The sequence below is a fragment of the Microcaecilia unicolor genome, chromosome 3, assembly GCF_901765095.1.
Source record: "Microcaecilia unicolor chromosome 3, aMicUni1.1, whole genome shotgun sequence".
Classification (NCBI taxonomy): Eukaryota; Metazoa; Chordata; class Amphibia; order Gymnophiona; family Siphonopidae; genus Microcaecilia; species Microcaecilia unicolor.
Window position 1 is genome coordinate 396245234 of NC_044033.1, and position 20838 is coordinate 396266071.

At 43.0% G+C, this 20838-nt stretch overlaps 1 protein-coding gene across 1 annotated transcript in view; it reads left to right on the forward strand.

Annotated features, from left to right (window-relative positions):
• Positions 1-16709: 16709 nt before the first annotated feature.
• Positions 16710-20838, forward strand: part of GATA4 (GATA binding protein 4) — a 118527-nt gene continuing 114398 nt past the window's right edge. Inside the window, exon 1 of the mRNA XM_030198718.1 lies at positions 16710-17432. Within this exon, the coding sequence (XP_030054578.1) occupies positions 16910-17432 (523 nt within the window). The 5' untranslated portion in view covers positions 16710-16909. The remainder of the gene's footprint in view (positions 17433-20838) is intronic.

Consider the following 20838-nt stretch of genomic DNA (forward strand, 5'->3'; position numbering starts at 1 on the left):
TAACTAAGGGGCCATTTTACTACAGTGCGGTACAATCTGGGCTTAACGTGTTTTAACACGGGACTTTTCCACATACTAAGCCCAGATTTAATGTGGCACTTTTTTTTAAGGCTTTTTCTTTTGTTTTAATTGCAGGTCATGTGCTGATGTTGCCATTAGCACATGGTGCCTGCAAAACATTAACAGGAGAACACTTAGTGCCTCCTAATTGCTTCTACATTAACTCCATGTTATCCAATTAGGAGTGAATTCAATAAATTGTGCCTAAAAAATCAGCACGAAAAAACTCATTTAAGCGCTATTCTATAGGCCACGCCTAAAATTAGGTGGGAGCATTTGCACCAATGAAAACATGGTACAAACACCCCCACCTAAACTTATGCACAAAACCCCCTTAATCTTTAATTACAATGCTCCACCCCCATGACCCTCTCATTTCTGCACCCCCCCCTTTTCCAGGAAGCACGTAAAATTTAGGCATGGATTATGTGCCTAAATTTACATGTGTACATGTGAATTGATTCCAATTAGTGCCAATAATTGCTTGTTAAAAAGCCAATTATTGGCACTAATTGGCTCGTTATTCAATCAAATTGCACAATATTTGGTGGCTTTTATAGAATTAGGTTAGCGCAGGCTATTCATAATATGCTAGCTGGATAACACAGGAATTCCCACTCTCTGTCCGTGACACACCCCTTCCAAAAAAATATTTCGGAAAAATCCATAATGCTTGGGTTAGCGTGTACAAACAGGCAAAATACCGCAAAACACTTTTACGCATTTTGATAGTGGCCTGTTTGCATACACTAACCACGCATTAAGGGCTTAACACCCTTTAGTAAAATTGCCCCTAAATAAATTAATTTTATTTGTGGCCTTTCAGCACAAGCATCCATGATTATTTACAAAGCATTGTCTTTTTTTGGTCGAGCAATTTAAAATTTTTCTTGTTTATGAACATTTAAGACCACATAGCGCCTTTGTCTTCACCTCCAGTCTTTGAGGGTCACCAATGGGTCAGGCTTTCAGGATATCTCTAATGAATATGCATGAGAGAGGTCTGCATTCAAACTACATCTATTATCCCCTTGATTCTATAAAGGCCTCAAAAAAATTGCACATTGCATGTTCCCAATTTACGTGCACAATTTGATAGAATAATGAGCTAATTAATACCAATAACTGGCTTTAAAACAAGTAATTATTGGCACTAATTAGATTTAATTGGGTCTTACCTGCATAAAGTTAGGCATAGTCCAAAAAAGGGGGCACAGGAATTGGAGGGTCATGGGTGATTTGGGGCGGAAGGGGGGGGCGTTGTTTTGAGTTATGCACATAATTATAGAATATGGGTGCTCCATGTGTAAATTTAGGCTCAGCCATTTGCACCACGCTTTCGTGGAGTGAATGCTCTACAAACATTTATGGTATCAATACAGAGGAAAGGATGAATGGAAAACAAAGGAGCAGCTGAGGAGGGGAGATACAGGAGTGGCAGGAAATAAACCAGAATAATGGTAATTTGATAAAAAGTAAGGAGAATATTGTAAAGAAGATAGCTATGCCCCTGGTTAACATGCGTCGCACATTAAAGACGCTAACGCACCTATAACGTGGCTTAGTAAACAGGCCTAAGTCTTTCCTATATACATTTAAAAGTCAAATGCGGTATATCAAGTTTAATAAAACATAAAACAATTTGCACAATATGTTCAACTTGGGGAAATTACAGCTATAATCAGCTGCAGTTTTCAGTATAGTCCACTCACTTCCTATTTGTATATCTCATCCAGGGGGTCATTTTACAAAGCTGTGCTAGTGTTTTTAGCTCACGGTAAAAATTAGCTGGAGGTAAACACTGAGACGCCCATACCAGCTGATTTTTACTGTGAGCTAAAGACCCCCCCCCCCCCCCCCCCCGTGACTTTGCTAACAAGGTTCAAACAGTTTATGACCACAACGTGAATTGTATAAATCTCCCTCAAAAATGGGTGCCAAAAAAGATCAGCACTGAGTGCAATTCTGTAAAAAGGGCGCCAATTCCCACGCCCAAACTTTGGGTGCCAGACATGCGCCTACTGAACCCTGGTGTAAATGCTGGCACCCAAGTTAAGCATGCTGAGGCAGTATTCTTTCTCATTCGGTCAATATTTTTTATTGACTTTTAATTAAAATACAGGAGTAGCAACAATTCAAAATTCTCAGTATTCTGTAAAAACGCATGTAACTTTTTGAACGCCCTTAATACACCCATGGCTCCGCCCATGACCACACCCCCTGTTCAGATATGCGCTATGGGGCCCTTTTACTAAGACACGCCAAAACGTGGCCTGCACTAGTGTGGGTGCATATATTGGATGAACGCTGGAACATTTCTCCATCACGTCTGGAAAAAAAGGGGGTTTGGAGACGGGAAATGAATGTATGGTAAAATGAAAACCAGCGCACATCTATTTACAGCCTGAGCCCTTAACGCCACCCATTGACTTAGCAGTAAGGGCTCACATGTTACCCGCACGGTAACTGCCCAGCGTATGCCCGCTGCTGATTACCACCGGGAACGCCCCGCAGTAGAAAATAGAGAATTATTTCCTACCACGGGTAGAACGATTGATGCTGGCCTTGCTTTCCTCTGTCCGATTGAATATTGGCATCATTTTCTGTTTCCTTGATTTTAAATTTTGATGTAAACCACTATGCTGTTAATTATGAATGGTGGTATACCAAATAATGTACAGTGATACCTCGGTTTTCGTCGACAATCCGTCCGAAAACAATCGGCGAAATCCGAAACCGATGAAAACCAAGGCAATTATTTCCATATGAATCAATGTAAATCCAATTAAGTCGTTCTAGACACTCCAAAATACATACCAAAAACACATTTTATAGAGAATAAATAAAAAATGAATATAAAAGACTAATGTAAAGAATCTGGGGTCACTTCCCTTCTTGGTCTTTTGGCACTAGGACCAGTTTCAGAGTCAGTGGACCCATGTCACACAAGAAAGCTGTCCAAAGAGGTCTGTTTCTGCCGCCTCTTTAAGATTTGCCTAAAATGGGGCAAGACATTATCATTAAACAAGTTGCAGACACGGCCTGCAACAGCTTTGTCTGGGTGATTTTTCTCCACAAACCCCTGTACCTTACTCCACATGGAGAAGATGTCCTTCATCTCTAAAGAAGGCACATTCTCCCCTGTCTCTTCCTCCTCATCTGAAGCAACGTCTTCATCTGCCGTCTGTTGCGTTAGAAGCGTGGGGTAATGCTCACACAATGAGAAACAATGCCACAATGAGCAGGAGAACGCGTGGGTCGCCCTTTGTTTTCGCAAAATTAGCATCGAGGTCACGTGGGCACGCCGATGAAATCTGAGGCAACCGACGAAATCCGAGACAAATTTTTCGTGGAAAAAATCAATGAAAACCGAAACCAACAATAACCGAAGTCAACAAAAACCGAGGTATTACTGTATAACCATAGCCATAACCACAAACCCCGAGATTCTATATATTGCCCTTGCATTCCATGCCAAACTCTTTCTATAACAACATGTGTAACTTAATAGGCTTAGAGGGGCATAATCGAACGCGAACGCCCATTTCCATGGGCGTCTATGTCCGAAAACGAGTATGTGAAGAGGCGGGACAGACCGTATTATCGAAAAAGATGGGTGTCCATCTTTCGTGTCGAAAATACGGTTTGGACGGACCAAATGCCATGGATTTGGTCCCTTCTGAGATGGGCGGTTTTTTTTAGCGATAATGGAAACTAAAAATGCCCAGCTCAGAAACGTCCCAATCCAAGCCATTTGGTCGTGGGAGGGACAAATGTACAACACTACCATAGCTCTTAGGGGTGAAGGGGGCAACTACATGTGGGTACAGTGGGTTTTAGAGGCCTCCCATTTACCATCACAAGTGTTACGGGTGGGAGGGGGATGGGCCTGGGTCTGCCTGCCTGAAGTGCACTGCATTACCCACTAAGAGTACTCCAGGGACAGGACTTGTTGCTGGTGTATAACCTTGGCACAACAGTTCACACCTGAAGACTAATCTCGCTGAAAACGTCCTTTATTTGAATGAGCACCTTTACTCACAGTTAACTGCAGATCAGAGGTTGTGCCCCACTGGCAATGAGTCTCGCTGGTACTGAGATTAGCAGTACGTCCGAGCTGGCAGAATGGTGTACAATGCCCTCTTTCAGTATTTAACACAAGCTTACAAAAATGGCCACTACCGCATGGACTACAACAGGAAACAAAACAGGGCACACTCTGACCCAGTAAACAGGGGGAAAGCAACAGGGGAGTAGAGCCTACCAATTACCAATACCTACACCCACCACAATGCATTGCTGATGTGACTCTGCAGTGCCCTTAACAGAAAAGGTGTCACACTCACCCGAGACCCACATCAGAACCAGGGAAAAGCTGTCAGAGGATAGAACACATTCTGCTGTCATGGAGGTGGGTACGGCATTTGAGGCTGGCATACAGGCTGGGAAAAAAAGTTTGTAAAGTGGGTTTTTTTTGGTGGGAGGGGGTTAGTGACCACTGGAGGAGTCAGGGGAGATCATCCCCGATTCCCTCCAGTGGTCATCTGGTCAGTTGGGGCACTTTTTTGGGACTTGGACCTGAAAAAAAGGGTCCAAATAAAGTGGACCAAATTCTTGTCAAAAACACCCTTCTTGTTTCGATTATCAGCTAAAGACGCTCATCTCTCCTCGGCTGATAACCACGCCCCAGTCCCGCCTTCACCACGCTTCCGACACGCCCCCGTAATCTTTGTTCATCTCCGTGACGGACTGCAGTTGAAAACGCCAAAAATTGGGTTTTGATTATACCGATTTGGGCGCCCACGGGAAACGGACACCCATCTCCCGATTTGTGTCGAAATATGGGCGTCTTTCTCTTTCGAAAATAAGCCTATTAACAAGCTAATCAGCATTTTTAACAGCACTTAACAAGCAATAACAAGCACTAATTGGCAAAAATGTGAATATACATGCATAACTCGCTATGCATATTCTGTAACACACAGCACCTAAATTCTAATGCATGGAGCCAAGCAGGGACATGGTTATGGTTGGGGAAATGGGCATTTCATGGGCGTTCCAAAATTTACACACACTATTATAGAATATGCCCTTCTGCACCTAAATCTACCTGCCGGTACATAAGTATATAAGTGTTGCCATGCTGAGACAGACTGAAGGTCCATCCAGCCCAGTATCCTGTTTCCAAAAGTGGCCAAACCAGGTCACAAGTACCTGGCAAGATCCAAAAAACAGTACATTTTATGCTGCTTATCCCAGAAATACTCGTCAAAAAATATGTATATGGCTTATATCTACTCCTTCACAGTTCTACCAACAAAAAATGTATAGGAGGATATCGCAAGAACCACTTATATGTTATAAATGAGGTAGGGTCTCATATTATTGCACACGGCTACTGTTCACATCACTCCCGTGGTGAATCCATGCTCATGTGTCTAAATCTAATCATCGACTCATACCTCCTCCATCCTATGATGATCTACCATATAATTATCTTGTGTATTATACTCGTACAATTATCATATGTATGTACTGGTAAGACACTTAGCTTAATGAGCTAATGCGCTCCTTTGTGACTGGTGTGCCCGTATACCCCGACAGGTGCCTGTTTCGCAACGCTTCATCAAAGGGGACTCTCACACCGTCCAGCTATTGTGCGCCTCATCATAGCTATTCGTTAATACCTAAGTGTATCCATGTGCAACTGAAAAGGACCATTCCCAAGGTAGGGGCATGGGCAGGGCAAATCAGGGGTATTCTGGAAAATTGTGCGCAGTATTATAGAATACTGTGGATGTGCGCCAGGATTTACACCTGGTTTCAGTTTGGTTCAGTCCTCGGAATTTGGTGACCAACAACATTCTATAGAGAACTCTCATCCCAGAGCGCCTTTTAGAGAATGGCACTGGCTGCTAATTTTTTTTTATAGTTTCTGTATTTGGGCACTATTTACTGAATCCAGCCCATAATGTCATTTATGTATGCAATGGGCACATAAATGTTAGCACTTATGCTATAAAATTACCCCCCCCCCCCCCCCCACATGAGCAACTGAAGAATGGGAAAAAATATGTTCATCAATAGTAACAAAATCCAGAAACTGACCAGCAGCAAGGTTTAAGCCATCTCAAATCAAAGGAATTGCTTGGATGATTTAATAGTACAAATTTAAAATTGTACTATTAAAAGAGTACAGCGCAACGTTTTGCTGAAAAATAGTAGTTTTCAAAGAAGGGGCATCGATTACTGAAACAAGAGTAACCACAAAAAGAACAAAAGTCCTGCTGAAACAATTTTTTCAGCTGCTTCTCTAAAAATGACTTGCCTAGGTGTACACTTTTCTTTATTGAGGCCAGGTGATCCCTTCTCCTGGCACAGAGGAAGTGAGCACTGGATTAGGGGACCCCCCTCTCCTGGAATAGAGGATGTGACCTGGATCAAGGGATCCCCTCTCCTGGCTCAGAGTAAGCACTAGATCAAGTGATCCCCTCTCCTGGCACAGAAGTGAGCACTGGATCAGGGGATCCTCTCTCCAGGCACAGAGGAAGTGGCCTGGATCAAGAGATCCCCCTCTCCTGGCACAGAGGAAGTGAGCACTGGATTAGGGGATCCCCTCTCCTGGCACAGAGGAAGTGACCTGAATCAAGGGATCCCCTCTCCTGGCACAGAAGTGAAGTGAGCACTGAATAAGGGATCCCCTCTCCTGGCACAGAGGAAGTGAGCACTGGATTAGAGGATCCCCTCTCCTGGAATAGAGGAAGTGACCTGGATAAAGGGATCCCCTCTCCTGGCTCAGAGTAAGCACTAGATCAAGTGATCCCCTCTCCTGGCACAGAAGTGAGCACTGGATCAGGGGATCCTCTCTCCTGGCACAGAGGAAGTGACCTGAATCAAGGGATCCCCTCTCCTGGCACAGAAGTGAAGTGAGCACAAGATAAGGGATCCCCTCTCCTGGCACAGAGGAAGTGAGCACTGGATTAGAGGATCCCCTCTCCTGGAATAGAGGAAGTGACCTGGATCAAGGGATACCCTCTCCTGGCTCAGAGGAAGTGAGCACTAGATTAGGGGATCCCTTCTGGTGGCACAGAGGAAGTGACCTGGATCAAGGGATCCCCTCTCCTGACTCAGAGGAAGTGAGCACTGGATTAGGTGATCCCCTCTCCTGGAATAGAGGAAGTGACCTAGATCAAGGGATCCCCTCTCCTGGCTCAGAGGAAGTGAGCATTGAATCAGAGGATCCCCTCTGCTGGTACAGAAGAAGTGAGCACTGAATCAGGAGATCCTCTTTCCTTGGAAGTGACCAATGAATTAGGGGAGTCCCTCTCGTCCTAGCACAGAGAAAGTGAACACTGGTCATGTGGGGGGGGGAGGAGGAGGTGTTCCCTTCAGGACCCAGAATGCTGCGTTGAGATGTTCCATTTTCTATGACTAGGGGAGGGAACGTACAAAGAGAAGGTGGGAGGGCAGTGGATCCGCTCCTCGGGCTGCAGAAAGAAAGAGCAGGGAAGCTAGTAGAGGTCTCACCTCCCTAGCTAGCTCGGGGGAGGAGATGAGCGTGCGAGTGACATCTTACAAGAACCACATGCGAGTCCCTCACGGGGAGAAGCGTGTATGAGTTGCTTGGCATTTAAATTCCATTATGCAGCTCTATAAATAGACTGCAGGCATGAGAAGACTCCGTTTAAAAATGTTATGGAATGAAAGCATCCAACAACTGGAAAACCCTAAGATGTTGAACTCTCAAGCTAGACTTAAAAAACTGCAAATTTGTGAAACATCTCAGTAAGCATTTATGAGTTCCTTTTCTCCAGACGGAAAGTTGTGGTACTTCCAGCTCATCGATGAGAGCACGGAGTCTTATGGGAGCAGGAGAGGAGAGGAGGGGGGGGGGGGGGGCAGCCAAAATTTCCTATACAAAAGAGGGCCCGCTGACTCCAGCCGATTTGAATGTGGTCCAAGGTGGCTGTCAGAGTCCACTTCCCCCGCGCTTGATGTATTCTTCCTGCGTTTCAGCCTTTCCATGGAGGGGGCTCAGAAGAAGAGCGGGGTCTCCTGCAGCTCTGACCCCAGCGCCTGTGTGTCTGAGCCCGGGCAGCAGGCGGAGACACGCCGGCGGCCCCCCCAGCCCAGGCCTTTCAGCCCCTATTTAACTAACCACTGTCACCAAACACCTCATTAATATGGCAAATGACAGCAATTAGGACATTAACCATTAATCAGGACCAGAGAACAGGAATCAGGCACTATTTACATTGGGTAATCTGCGAGATCCCAGGCAAAAAAAAAAAAAAAAAAACACTGCGAGTGGTGTGCACAGCTTCAGGCTGTAAAATGTTGAGCTGAGCCCCCCTACTGTAAATGGGGGCATGGAAGGGCTGCAAGAGGATTTAATGGCAGGAACTGGGAGCGGGACTTAGTATAACCTACGGTTATTTATACCCATTGCCGATAACATCGAGATAATACATTTGTGCTTCTCTGTCTGCCGGTTACTTCGGAGCTAAATCTGACTCCGAGATGAAAATAAAAACACCGCATGTAACAAAATCATATATTATGGAAGGGTTGTTCTTAGGCTTACACGTGTTTAATTAAGTCAGCCAGCCCAGCACTAAAAGCACGATTATGTCAATTTTATGGGGAATATTTAACCCTTCCCCCCAGTTTTTACCGTGTAACAGCTGCTCTGGTGTCATTACTTTTGGGTTTGCTGTGCTAAAGGTAAAGTGTATCCATGTTACCCTTCATATACTGATCATATTTATAAATCAGTATGGAATGGTTTGAAGTACCTTGGTCTGGCTCACTCACCCACTTCACGTGTACATTAAGCTGGAATGGTTTTCCCACCCACGTGATTTTTGATTTATATGGCACTGAATTACGATCCTCAAACTTCAAGGTCATTGTTGACTTTCTCGGATAGTTCTGTGAATATGTAAGAGGGATGTCAGGTAATCCGTATAAATTATTGGAGAAAAATTGCGTCGGGCTTCCAGTACCATAAATTCTTAGCCCTGCAGGATATATATACACACAGTAGTGGTTTAAATTTACTGCGCCTCTTTCTCTTTTTAACAACCCTCTCCCCCTCCCCCAAGGACTAAACACTTTCTAAGGCAGTTAACAGTCAAAACCCAACTCAGGGTGTAAAAATCGGGTTAGATGTGCACTCAAGCAATAGGCTGGATGGAATATTCTTGCACAATCCCTCCACTTTCTCCAGGGGATCTGGCTACAAAATCAACCCAGACCTGAAATGATTGTTCGAAATAGACGGATGTAATCCTAAGTCTCTGGACCGTGCTTCGATTCCGAAAGTAGCTCTCCTGCATAACTGCAAGGTCGTGCCCAAAACGCCCTAAAAGATGTCCATACCAGGTAAAAGTCTGGATCTTATCTTTTCAGACTGCTTAAAACTTACTTACTATATTGGAGTAATGGTAAATCAAATCATTTGTTTCCACTTTATTTTACATGCTCCTAGGTCTGGCAAAATCCTTTCTTTATACCCTTTTGGTTTTGCCAAGCTCTGAGAACTTTACCATGGCAATGTGTAATCGTTTCGCACTCAACCCTAGATTTTCAGGTGCAATTCAAGGGTTTGCGTTGCCAAATTAGATTTTAGGGGCCTTGTGCGTTTTGAACCCCTGAGAGGTGAGCGTTGGATTTGCTATTCCTGACATTCATTTAAGGCAAGCCAGGAGACTGTAAATCTGCAAGACTTATGAGGGACTTAGCTGAAGTCTGAGCTACTCAATCTTGTTAGTCTTGCATTTCGGGTTATTTTAAGACTCTTGTCCATGTAAACATACGTGACATTTGTTTGGAAAAGTGTGTCTGAAGTTGTGACATTACAAGGAGATAAGTAATGCAGGTTTTCTGTAAATGGTGTATTGAAACCCAGCCCAGAGACGATAAAGATTCCTACAGTCTTTGCCCCCCCCCCCTCCCTTTTTTTCCCCAGTGCCTCATTTCTCTCTGATTTGTAGCTTATTTCCACTTCCTCTCCTCTACCTGTATCACAGTCGTGTTATCCTGAACTGTGTTTTCACCTGCAGTCCTCCATTTTTTTTTATAGCACAGCTTCTCAGGTTAATTTAGATAAATTATATGTTTGTGCTGTGCTATTCTTTCTCGGATGAATCCCATTTTTACATTTTCCTTTTTCTCCCTTTCTGCTTTTGCGGTCACAGTGGTGTTCAGGTTTTCTTCTTAAGCACGGGGTTAAATGCTCTTGCGAACACGTTTTGGTTCTGACATTTGATTTAACCTCCAGCAAATAAAAAAAATAAAATTTCTGCCTTCAGACACCTTGTCAATATATATATTGTTGTTGTGGAGTAATCTGACAAAAAAAAATCGGCTACATTTCTACACACGTCAGAGTTATAAGCTGAAAATATACTTTCATGCAAAAGCCACATTTTAAAATAAATTCTTATGAATACAAACGGCATATTTGATTGTCTTTAATTATTACAAAATAAACTGCTGTTTGAAAAACCCAATTTTTGTTGTTTTAGCTTTCCATATTTTATAGAGCTTAATATCACCTTATCTGAAATACCGAATGTACCATAGAGAAGTATAATGGTGTTTTTCTCCCATATAGCACGTCATATAGATCAATAGGTATCAAATATAGATAGATAGATAGATAGATAGATAGATAGATAGATAGATAGATATTTGATATATATACATCTGAATAGCTGTTAAATGTTTACCAGCAGTGAATATTGTTAATCTGCTCCTTCAAAAACCTAAATTATTACTGAACTCTGAGACTGACAATTGTGTGAGTCTGTGTGTTTCTATGCTTCCCATTCAAAATTGTTTGTCTTAGTGTAGACCTTGGTTTCGAAAACGTACTTAAGACTGAAAGTGTTCGTTTTTATAAGTAAAAGCATTAATGCCGTGAAGTTTTTCACAGAGCACATTCAGAAAAATAGGTGAAAATAAAAGAACAAAAAAAAAAAATCTTGAGATCCTCCAAAGTAGCTAAATTAGGATGGGGCTATCATGCCCAATATCTTTAAGGAGAGAATTCTCATTGCCAGTTTAATGCAACCAGACTACGCTGAATACTTTTTTGGGGGGGAGTGGGGGGGGAGAGACCGAGGACACCCTGTTCTACATACAACTGATAAACGGTAAAAGTCTTGAAATAAAAGTTCCTTGCCAAACTTATGCAGTCAGGTCCTGGAACTCGCCTCGGGTTTTTGCAAGCCAGCCAAACCCATCTGTAAGACAAAGGCGGAAAAATAGAATTACGACAGAAGACTAAAGAAGTGGATAGATTAAACTCCATGCACGCACATATAAACACAACAACCAAATGCGTACCCGTATTTTCCCCAAGTTTTTTTCCCCTGTAGTCACATTTCAATGCCAAATGTGATTGAAAGAGTAAATGTTAAATTGTAACGCTTAGTTAAAGGACACAAAACCGATTACAGATTTGTTGGGAATAGTAAAACATTTTTGTTCGGACAGCATTTGCAGAGGGGAAAAAACTAGAAAGCGTTTTACGGGGGACGGGGCAGTTTAAGGTTTGGAGCGGGTCCTTTCCCAAGGTTTTCTCACTTTCTAGTCCATGGAAATGTATTGAGATTCTTTTTATCCCAGTTCTGTGAATTTTGATGTACAAACAATAAATGCCCGGATTCCTTATAGTCGAACAAAAAAAACCCCAACAAGTTACCAATGCCTGTGCTCAATTAATACATTTAAAACTGCAAATTGTTTTTGTTTCACAGCGTTTCAGGTCAGGATATAGGCAGATAGATATTTCTTACAAGACTATGCAAAATAGTAAATCCATGCTCAGTGTCTGGTTTCCCCACTGTCTGTGGACAAATTGTTAGAAAATGTGTCCTAAATCATTAATTAAAAATTAAGATCGCAGATTACCGTTAGATAGGAAACACTTTCAAATAGATGTATATACATAAACACTCCAACCGTATAAACTGAGTATGGTTTAGAAGTTTATATAGAAACTGTGGATTTAATATTCATATGATATGTGGAATTCGGAGGTTATTTAGAAATGCGTTAAACTGATTTAATAAAGTATTTCAAATACGAACTTGTACCTCTCCCTACACGATAAGCAAATTTTTTTTTTGCATTAGTGCAACTGCCATGTCTCCATATCATTTTGACTAAAATGTATTTATCGATTGTCTTACCCTTCAGATTTCATTTATCCCCTGAATATAAAAGGTTTATGGATTTTCATTAGTGACTAGAACGAATGTCCCAGACTGTGTTACCAGGGTTTGCAAAGTGGCCTGAAACCTTGTAATGTTTTGATTGGAGGGGGGTGGGGGCTCCCACAATCTACATGACGTGTGTGAGCAAAGTTAGTTTCCAAAACATTTCCTAGGTATTACAAATTGTCTGGAGAATAGATTATATTATTTTTTAAGCAGTAATACTGGTTTACTGACATATATCCTGAACCCCAACATCAGCGGGCATTTGAGAACACCATCCATAACAGTTTCATAAGAAAAACTCTTTTGAAACCCAAACCCATTATCCCACGCACCTGAAAAATATTGTTAAATATAATGTGACAGAAAGAACATGTCTTTACATTAGTTGCATTACCACAATAAACTGCCTACCCCTCTTTTGAGATTTATCTTGGTCTTCTGGGATTCAATTCAAACCCCTCGATGTCTCTAGCCTAAAAGGCAAGTAAGGAAATCGAAGAATCAGATTGTCGAGGTGACGCCAGGGAACTAAAAAACAAATAGTTTATCCTTTTGTATCAACATACTTGTAAAACTTCCCCCTAAAGAAATCATACAACTAACTTTATTCTGCCACTCTGTATTTATGGATGACCCCATTGGAAGTGGGATTTTAAATTTGTATTTAGCTCTCTCTTTCTCAGTAGTTCACATAAGGATCATCATCACACACGCTCCTGGGCCACAACTTTTAAAATTATAGCGCACCGAAGAGCAAGGGAATTGTGGCCATTGGAAAAATCAATCCAATAAATCGATGCGCGTAATTTTTAAATGCCGCGTTACAGGTTACACCAATGGTGAAAGCGTGTAAAAAAAAACAGTTTGGGGACGTGCAGTGCCTTTTCCGTGGCCAATTCCTAATATAGCTGATAGCACCCCGAACCAGCACAGAAAACTCTCCTCTGATTTGCACTGCCATATCCTGAGGACACTTCAAGCCCAAGATTTCAGTGCTTTCAGCCACCGTCCAGGAAAATCAGCGAGCAGCCAACGTCTAATATTCAAGGCCATAAACAGAGTGATCATAAAGATGGTTTTATAGGGCATCTTCCGCTAGCCTGCTTTCTCCCGACTATACCGGGTGTTATTTTCCCCCCATCTGGTCTATACAATACTGAAGGACAGGGGTCAGAGTGCTAATTAAAAATGGGCTCGCTATGAAACCCTTAAATACATATTTGAGTTTCCAGTGGAGCTCCTGGACTTTGGCTGCTGTGGTTTTTTTGAGCAGGAATGAAGCCTGGCGCCTGCTGATGGTGCAACAGATATTAATCCTCACGTGATAGGGAGAAACCAGTCACCAAGTGGCAGAAGAGTGGAAGCTGAAAGGAGAAGGTGGGGAGGGGGGGGGGGGGGAGAGAGAAAGGCAAAGCCTGAAACAGAGAGAGATTCAAAGAGCCTGCCAAAATCGGTGCAAGTTAAAACGGCCAAGCCAGCTCGCCCAGCCGCAGCGAGCCAGGGCGTCCCGCAGCCACTTTTGCAGCCTCACAGCTATGCAGAGCTACTGCAGATTATCTCAGCACCACACTCAAAGGGTGAGGTGGGTAAGCGTTTACCTTTGCTTTCTTTTTGTACTTTGGTGACAAGGCAAGGCCAGGTAAAACTGTATATTAGCCCCCCCGGGACCAGATGGAAAATACTGAATAATTAAAACTAGAATTTTTCTAGAATTCAGGGAAATGTGCTGTTTTTTACTCAAAGTTTCTGAAAAGTGGATGTTGTTAGGCGTGGATTTCTTTCTTTCGTTCTGTTTTTTTAAACACTGCAGGGAGAACCCCGTTATTTGCTGTAGAGGTTTATTTTTCTACCGGCGGTGGAAGAAGGCCCTTATTTAAATTCTGCATCCTGTCTTTTTTAAAATCACGTTTTTATTAGGCTCCAGTCTGGAGTGTGGACCTGCAAGGACAGAGTTGCTCTGTACTATGGCAGTGGTCAGGACGTCTCTCCTGTAGCCGTCCTTGCAAGTCTCTCTTACCCAATTTGTTTCAAGCCTGAATAAAAACTTTAACGAGCTAAATAAAATAAAATAAAATAAAACTAGGATAGCCCCATCGAGGAAATTCCCGTTCCGTGAGGCTCGGGAGATTGGTGTGCAGACCTCGCCCCCTTGTCTCTGGTTATCTGTCGTTATCTGCTCTTGTCTTTCGTTCCTAATTCACACGGGGAAGTTGAGGGGGTGTCGAGCTGGGCACTGTTTGTCAGGTTTAAGTAAGAGCAGGTATCTTGTGCCCCGTAACAAAAGGCCCACGTCTGGGCCCTTCCGAGAAGAGTTTTCTGGTCCCGATCACTGTGGGAGAAAGAGATATTTCTCCTCCCAGACATGTCGATCAGTTTTTCTTCCCTGGCTAACCATATCCTTTCCAGTAATCATAAAAAGCTCTCAACTCTGAAAGGGGGGGGGGGGGGGGTAATAGAACACAAACCGTTGCAGGTTGTGGGGAAAATTACAAGTGAGCACCAACTAGAAGGTTTAATCCTAATCCCGTTTTCCTGTGTTTGTTATTCTGAATACATTTCACCTCTTATTTATGTAGTTTTGTTTGTTGGGGTTTTTTTTTTAGGAGGTGGGGTTCCCTTTGAAACTTGCAGCAACAAAAAAACAAACACAATGTTAAAAACGACAGCCATTATTCTGAAAGTGAGCTGCGGCCGGTCAGGAAGAGCAGGGTGAAGGGGCTGGTCAGTTTCGGAAACCCCCTTACCTTTGATTTCTGCCTTATTTTAAGTTCAGAGGTTTTTTTTTTTTTGGTGGGGGGTTGTTTTTGTTTGTTTGTTTGTTTTTTTGCTAGAGTTCCCCTTCCCGAGCCGAATCAATTGCGGCATCTGGAAGCCATACAGAAAAATCTTCTACTAGAAAAACCACACTGGATCCTTCATTTTCATGAAACCTGTTGGTGATTGGTTGCTGGGTGCATTGGTGGGGTTTTTTTTTTTCACATTAAAAAATGTAATATTTACTCCTTAGCATAGTGGCTTTGAAATGCGGCTAAATTTGAATTCTTTAATAACAAGCCGAGTTAATTTTAAAATGCGTCATGATTTAAGATCCTTAATGAAAAACAGGGGTTCTGTTATACCTGTCCGATTTTCATTACAGGAAGACTTTGTGGGTTTTTTTTAAATCACGATTTAAAGAGTTTTATTTTCCCGAAGAAAACTTTAGTGGAAATTATGTCATAAGTATCAATATATTTTAATACACCTATTTCTTAACGTCTTCTGCCAAAGGCCTAAAGCAAATAAAGTTTACTTCTACATTATTATGTTTAAAGTAGTTTGTAATACTTTTATTTCGGAGTGGTGCTTTCTTTACCTCATCCTTCTCTGTTTAGAGCTGAAGAAATTTTTTTCTCAATGGTGCTTTTCTTTAAAATCCGCTGAAATCCAGCTCTGTCTGTCCACCCTTGAATAAGCCAGAGATAATTCAGTTCTGTTCTGTTCTGTAAAATTCGATGCCAGACAGCTTTCACCTTTGCATCGAAATTCAAAACACGATTTTACCCCCACCCCAACAAAAAAATGAAATGAGAAGGAATAGTTTGTGGTCCCCACCAGCTATCTCCTCCACCTTTCGAAATTTCCAGGTTCAAAGACACTGATTTTTTTCCCCAACAGATTGTAATTAAATTAAAAAAATATTATTAAAAGAAAAAGTGTACATACATTTTGCTGATATGGACGACACTGCTCTATTTTTCAAAGTTTGGTGCCTTGTTATATTTCTTAAAAATAATTTTATTAATAAAAATATCTATAAAGGCAGAAGACTAGATAGCTGAAAACATTTTGTCAAACCCGTGGAGACTTTATGAAGATCCGCAGTGTACTGGGTACAATTCTTAAGTATATGATTTTGATGAACCCTGAGCTAACTCTGTAATAACCCCAGAGGATAACTTTAATTTTTCTCTCTAGAAAACTTTCATTCCCATTAACAAAACCCAAAGTAAGCAAAATTACTTTTTGTCCATGCGGGTACACTCTCCAGGGCCATTTTGTTTCCCATCCATGAATATTTGTCCGCAGTGCCTGGCTTAATTTAATTTGGGCTTCCAGCTAGTTCATTGCCACTGATGTGATTTCAGATCAAACGAGGTTTGCTCAGTGAATTAACACCACAAAAGCCTCTCTCTACCTGCAGAGAGAAGTTTGGCTCCAGGCAAAGTGAAGGAGGCCACGGGAGGTCGGAGCAGCGTCTCTCACCTCCACCGCCCAGTCTCTAACCCGCTTATCTCTTCGACCCATATTCAAAGAGGTGCCTTGTTCTAAAACTGTTCTCCGTTCTTTCTTTTCTGGTAGGTATAAGTAGATCAGCCGAGGGAGGAGGAGGAGACACCCCAGACGTGAAGTCTTTGCAGTAGAAACTGCTGGATTTGACTTGTGAAGAGCTCAATGCAGCCCTGGCCTTCAGCCTCCCTAAGGACCTCTGTCTCCACGCTTGCCTGGACTTCGCCCAAGATCAAGCACATACGCGTCCTTCTGTGAAGGCAGCGGGTACGGACAACGGCATACCCGGACTCTGGATTTGTGATCGTCCAAGAAGGACATTGGAGGTTGGCTGTGCTGCTGCCGCAGGGATGTATCAGAGCTTAGCCATGGCTGCCAACCACGGGCCTTCTTCGTACGAAGGGGCTGGGGGGTTCATGCACAGCTCAGCCGCCACCTCTCCCGTCTATGTGCCCACCACCAGAGTCACCTCCATGATCCCCAGCCTGCCTTATCTCCATCAGAGTGGCGGATCCTCCCAGCAGGGCAGCCCAGTCTCGGCCCACAACGTCTGGGCCCAGCCGGGAGCCGAGGCGGCTGCCTACAACCCGGGATCTTCTCACCCTCCCCTGTCCCCCAGGTTCTCCTTCTCCCCCAGTCCTCCCATCACGGCTGCATCCTCCAGGGAGGGAGCCTTCAGCAGCCCCTTGGCCATCTCGACCAACGGCAGGGAGCAGTACAGCCGAGGTCTGGGAGGTTCCTATCCCAACCCCTATACGGCCTATATGGGCACAGACGTGGGCACCGCTTGGACTGCCACCTCCTTCGACAGCTCGATGCTTCACAACCTGCAGAACCGGGGGGCGCCTGGAGCTGTCAGACACCCTAGTCTAGGTAAGCACGACCTTGTCCCAAGGCAGAGAGGGCATATTTGGGTCAATTTGTCTTGGGGCTAATTCAACCGGATTACTCTTGCTTGTTAAAATCAAACACTTGCACTGATGGTTTTGCTCAGGAATTCACCAGCTCCTTTATTTTTTTGTAATTTTTTTAGGGTTTTTTTTGTTTGTTTGTTTGTTTGTTTTAATTTTTATGTAACACCGACTTCGCGAAGACACTGCCTTCGAGGTCGAGGTTGGTTCAATGTCAGGACAAATCACAGTAATAAGTCATCATATAAGTCACAGATGTTAAGTGACCTTTTTTTGTCAAGAAATATGCGAAATCTTTAGGATTTGTACCATATTAATTAACCTGTATGTGCGCTCCAGAGACGATGCAAAGATTATTTCGTTCTTAGTTTTCATGACGTATAGATGAGGTTGGAGTTCTCAAGGCACCGTGGCATAACTTAGCTAATTACAGCAGGGCCGTTAAGGGAAAAGTTAAACAGGAGTGCAAACCGAAAGAGTCCTTAAAATATGGAACTTGTGCGGCTCTTTGATGTCTCGTTTTCCTCTTTGCGACTTGGTCGTTTACCCGACCCTTGTTTTGTGCGTTTAAAATAAGAGGCGCATTCCTGTTTTAAGTCTCTGGGCTGTGCCTCTCTTGCCTGAAGGAAAGTTTGATGAGAGTTAACAGGAAAAGAAGCTCACGATTTTCATAGATTCCTAATAATATCTGACTACCTTCCAAAAGCTTGTAATATCCTCAGCAATGAAAAGAGTGAAAAGAAAGGCCAGGGCTTAAATGTCACTATTCTCCAATTTCAATCATTTTTATAGTGCTGCTTTGAAAGAACTAGCGTTCATATAACTAGCATTGCCCTTATCTTTCAGGAGTTGCTTTATGGGTAAGGGGGGAGGGGGTTAGGGGGACTTTCTCAAGGATCTTAGCCTGGACTTGTCTGGGAGGAATGATCCACACTGCCATGGTGAATGTTCCCCACTGGTTGAACGGAATGGTGCAGACCGCATCTGAATATTCTGTGCAATTTTGGTCATCGCATCTCAAAAAAGATACAGCAGAATTAGAAAAGGTACAGAGAAGGGCAACAAAAATGATAATCGGGGTGGGAGGACTTCCCTTTGTGGAAAGACTAAAGCAGCTAGGGTTCTTCAGCTATCATATCTATCTGAGGATAGATATTATAGAGGCCTATAAAATACTGAGTAGAGTGGAAATGGTTGCAATCGCTTGTTTATTTCTTCCAAAAATACAAGAACTGGGGGGCACACAATGAAGCTACTAAATAGTAAAATTAGAACAAATTGGAGAAAATATTCCTTCACTGAACGTGTAATTAAAATCTGGAATTTGTTGCCAGATAATGTGGTAAAAGCAGTTAGCTTAGCAGGGTTTAGAAAAGGTTTGGATAATTTCCTAAAAGAAAAGTTGATAAGCCTTTAAGATGGACTTGGGAAAATCCACTGCTTATTTGTAGGATAAGCAGCATAAAATCTGTTTTGCTCTTTTGGTATATTGCCAGGTACTTGTGACCTGGATTAGCCACTTTTGGAAACAGGATACTGGGCTTGATGGACCTTTGGTCTGTCCCAGTTTGGCAATGCTTATGTTCTTATGGGGTGTTTGTTAATTGATTGCATTGTTTGTGGGAAGTGTTGGAGGGGAGTTTTCAATGAAAATCATAAAAAGACTTTCTATATATCTGAGGTCAGCAAGATCACCCTAGGAGTCAGCACCCAAGAAAAAGATCTAGGTGTCATTGAGGGGCATAATTGAACGAAAACGCCTATCTCCATGGGCGTTTATCTCCGAGAACGGGTCCGTGAAGGGGCGGACCGAACCATATTTTCGAAAAAAATAGACGCCCATGTTTTATTCAACAATGTGTGAGCTGGGCGTTTTTGTTTTTCAGCGATAATGGAAAATGAAAGCGCCCAGCTCAAAAACGAATAAATCCAAGACATTTATTCGTGGGAGGGGCCAGGATTCGTAGTGTACTGGTCCCCCTCACATGCCAGGACATCAACCGGGCACCCTAGAGGGCACTTTTACAAAACCAACAAAACAGGTAAAAGAGCTCCCAGGTGCATAGCACCCTTCCCTTGTGTGTTGAGCCCCCCAAATCCCCCTCAAAACCCACTGCCCACAAGTCTACACCATTACTATAGCCCTAAGGGGTGAAGGGGGGCACCTACATGTGGGTACAGTGGGTTTGGGGGGGTTGGACGACTAATAAGCATTAAGCAGCACAATTGTAACAGGTAGGGGGGATGGGCCTGGGTCCACCTGCCTGAAGTCCACTGCACCCCCTAACAACTCCTCCGGTGACCTGCATACTGCTGCCAGGGAGCTGGGTATGACATTTGAGGGTGAAAATAAAAATTTGTGAAACATCATTTTTTTGTGGTGGGAGGGGGGGTTAGTGACCACTGGGGGAGTTAGGGGAGGTCATCCCCGATTCCCTCCAGTGGTCATCTGGTCATTTAGGGCACTTTTTGGGGCCTTATTCGTGAAAAAACAGGGTCCAGGAAAAGTGTCCTAAATTCTAGCTAAAAACGCATACTTTTTTCCCATTATCAGTGAAATGCGCCCATCTTTGTTCGGCAGATAACCACGCCCCAGTTCCGCCTTCGCCACACCTCTGACACGCCCCCATCAACTTTGTCCGCATCCACGACGGAGTGCAGTTGAAAACGTCCAAAAATCGGCTTTCGATTATACCGCTTTATTCGTTTTTGTGAGATAAACGTCCATCTCCCGATTTAGGTCGGAACTTGTGCGTTTTTCTCGTTCGATTATAAGCAGGATTGTGGATGATATGCTGAAATCTTATGCTAGGAATTATTAGGAAAAGGATAGAAAATAGGTCCAAGAACATTATAATGTCTCTGTATTGCTCTATGGAGCAACCACACCTTGAGTACTGTGTGCAATTCTGGCCTCCATATCTTAGAAAAGATATAACAAAATTAGAAAAGGTTCAAACAAGGTGACCAAAATGATTAAGGGGATGGAACTCCTGTCGTGTGAGGAGAGGCTTAAGTGATTAGGACTCTTCAGCTTGGAAAAGAGAGCAAATGAGGGGGGATATGATAGAGGTCTACAAAATCCTCCTGAGTGGTGCAGAAGGGTAAATGTAAATTGATTTTTTTCCACTTTCAGAAAGTACAAAGACTAGGGGACGCTCAAGGAAGTTACATGGTAATACTTTTTAAATAAACAGGAGGAAATACTTTTTTCACTCAACCAACAGTTAAGCTGCAGAACTCATTGCAGTGGTATCAGCAGTTGGTGAATGTGGGTTTAAAAAAGGTTTGGACAAGTTCCTGGAGGAAAATCCATAGGGGTCCTTTTACTAAGGTGTGCTGGAAAATGGCTTGTGCTGGTGTAGACG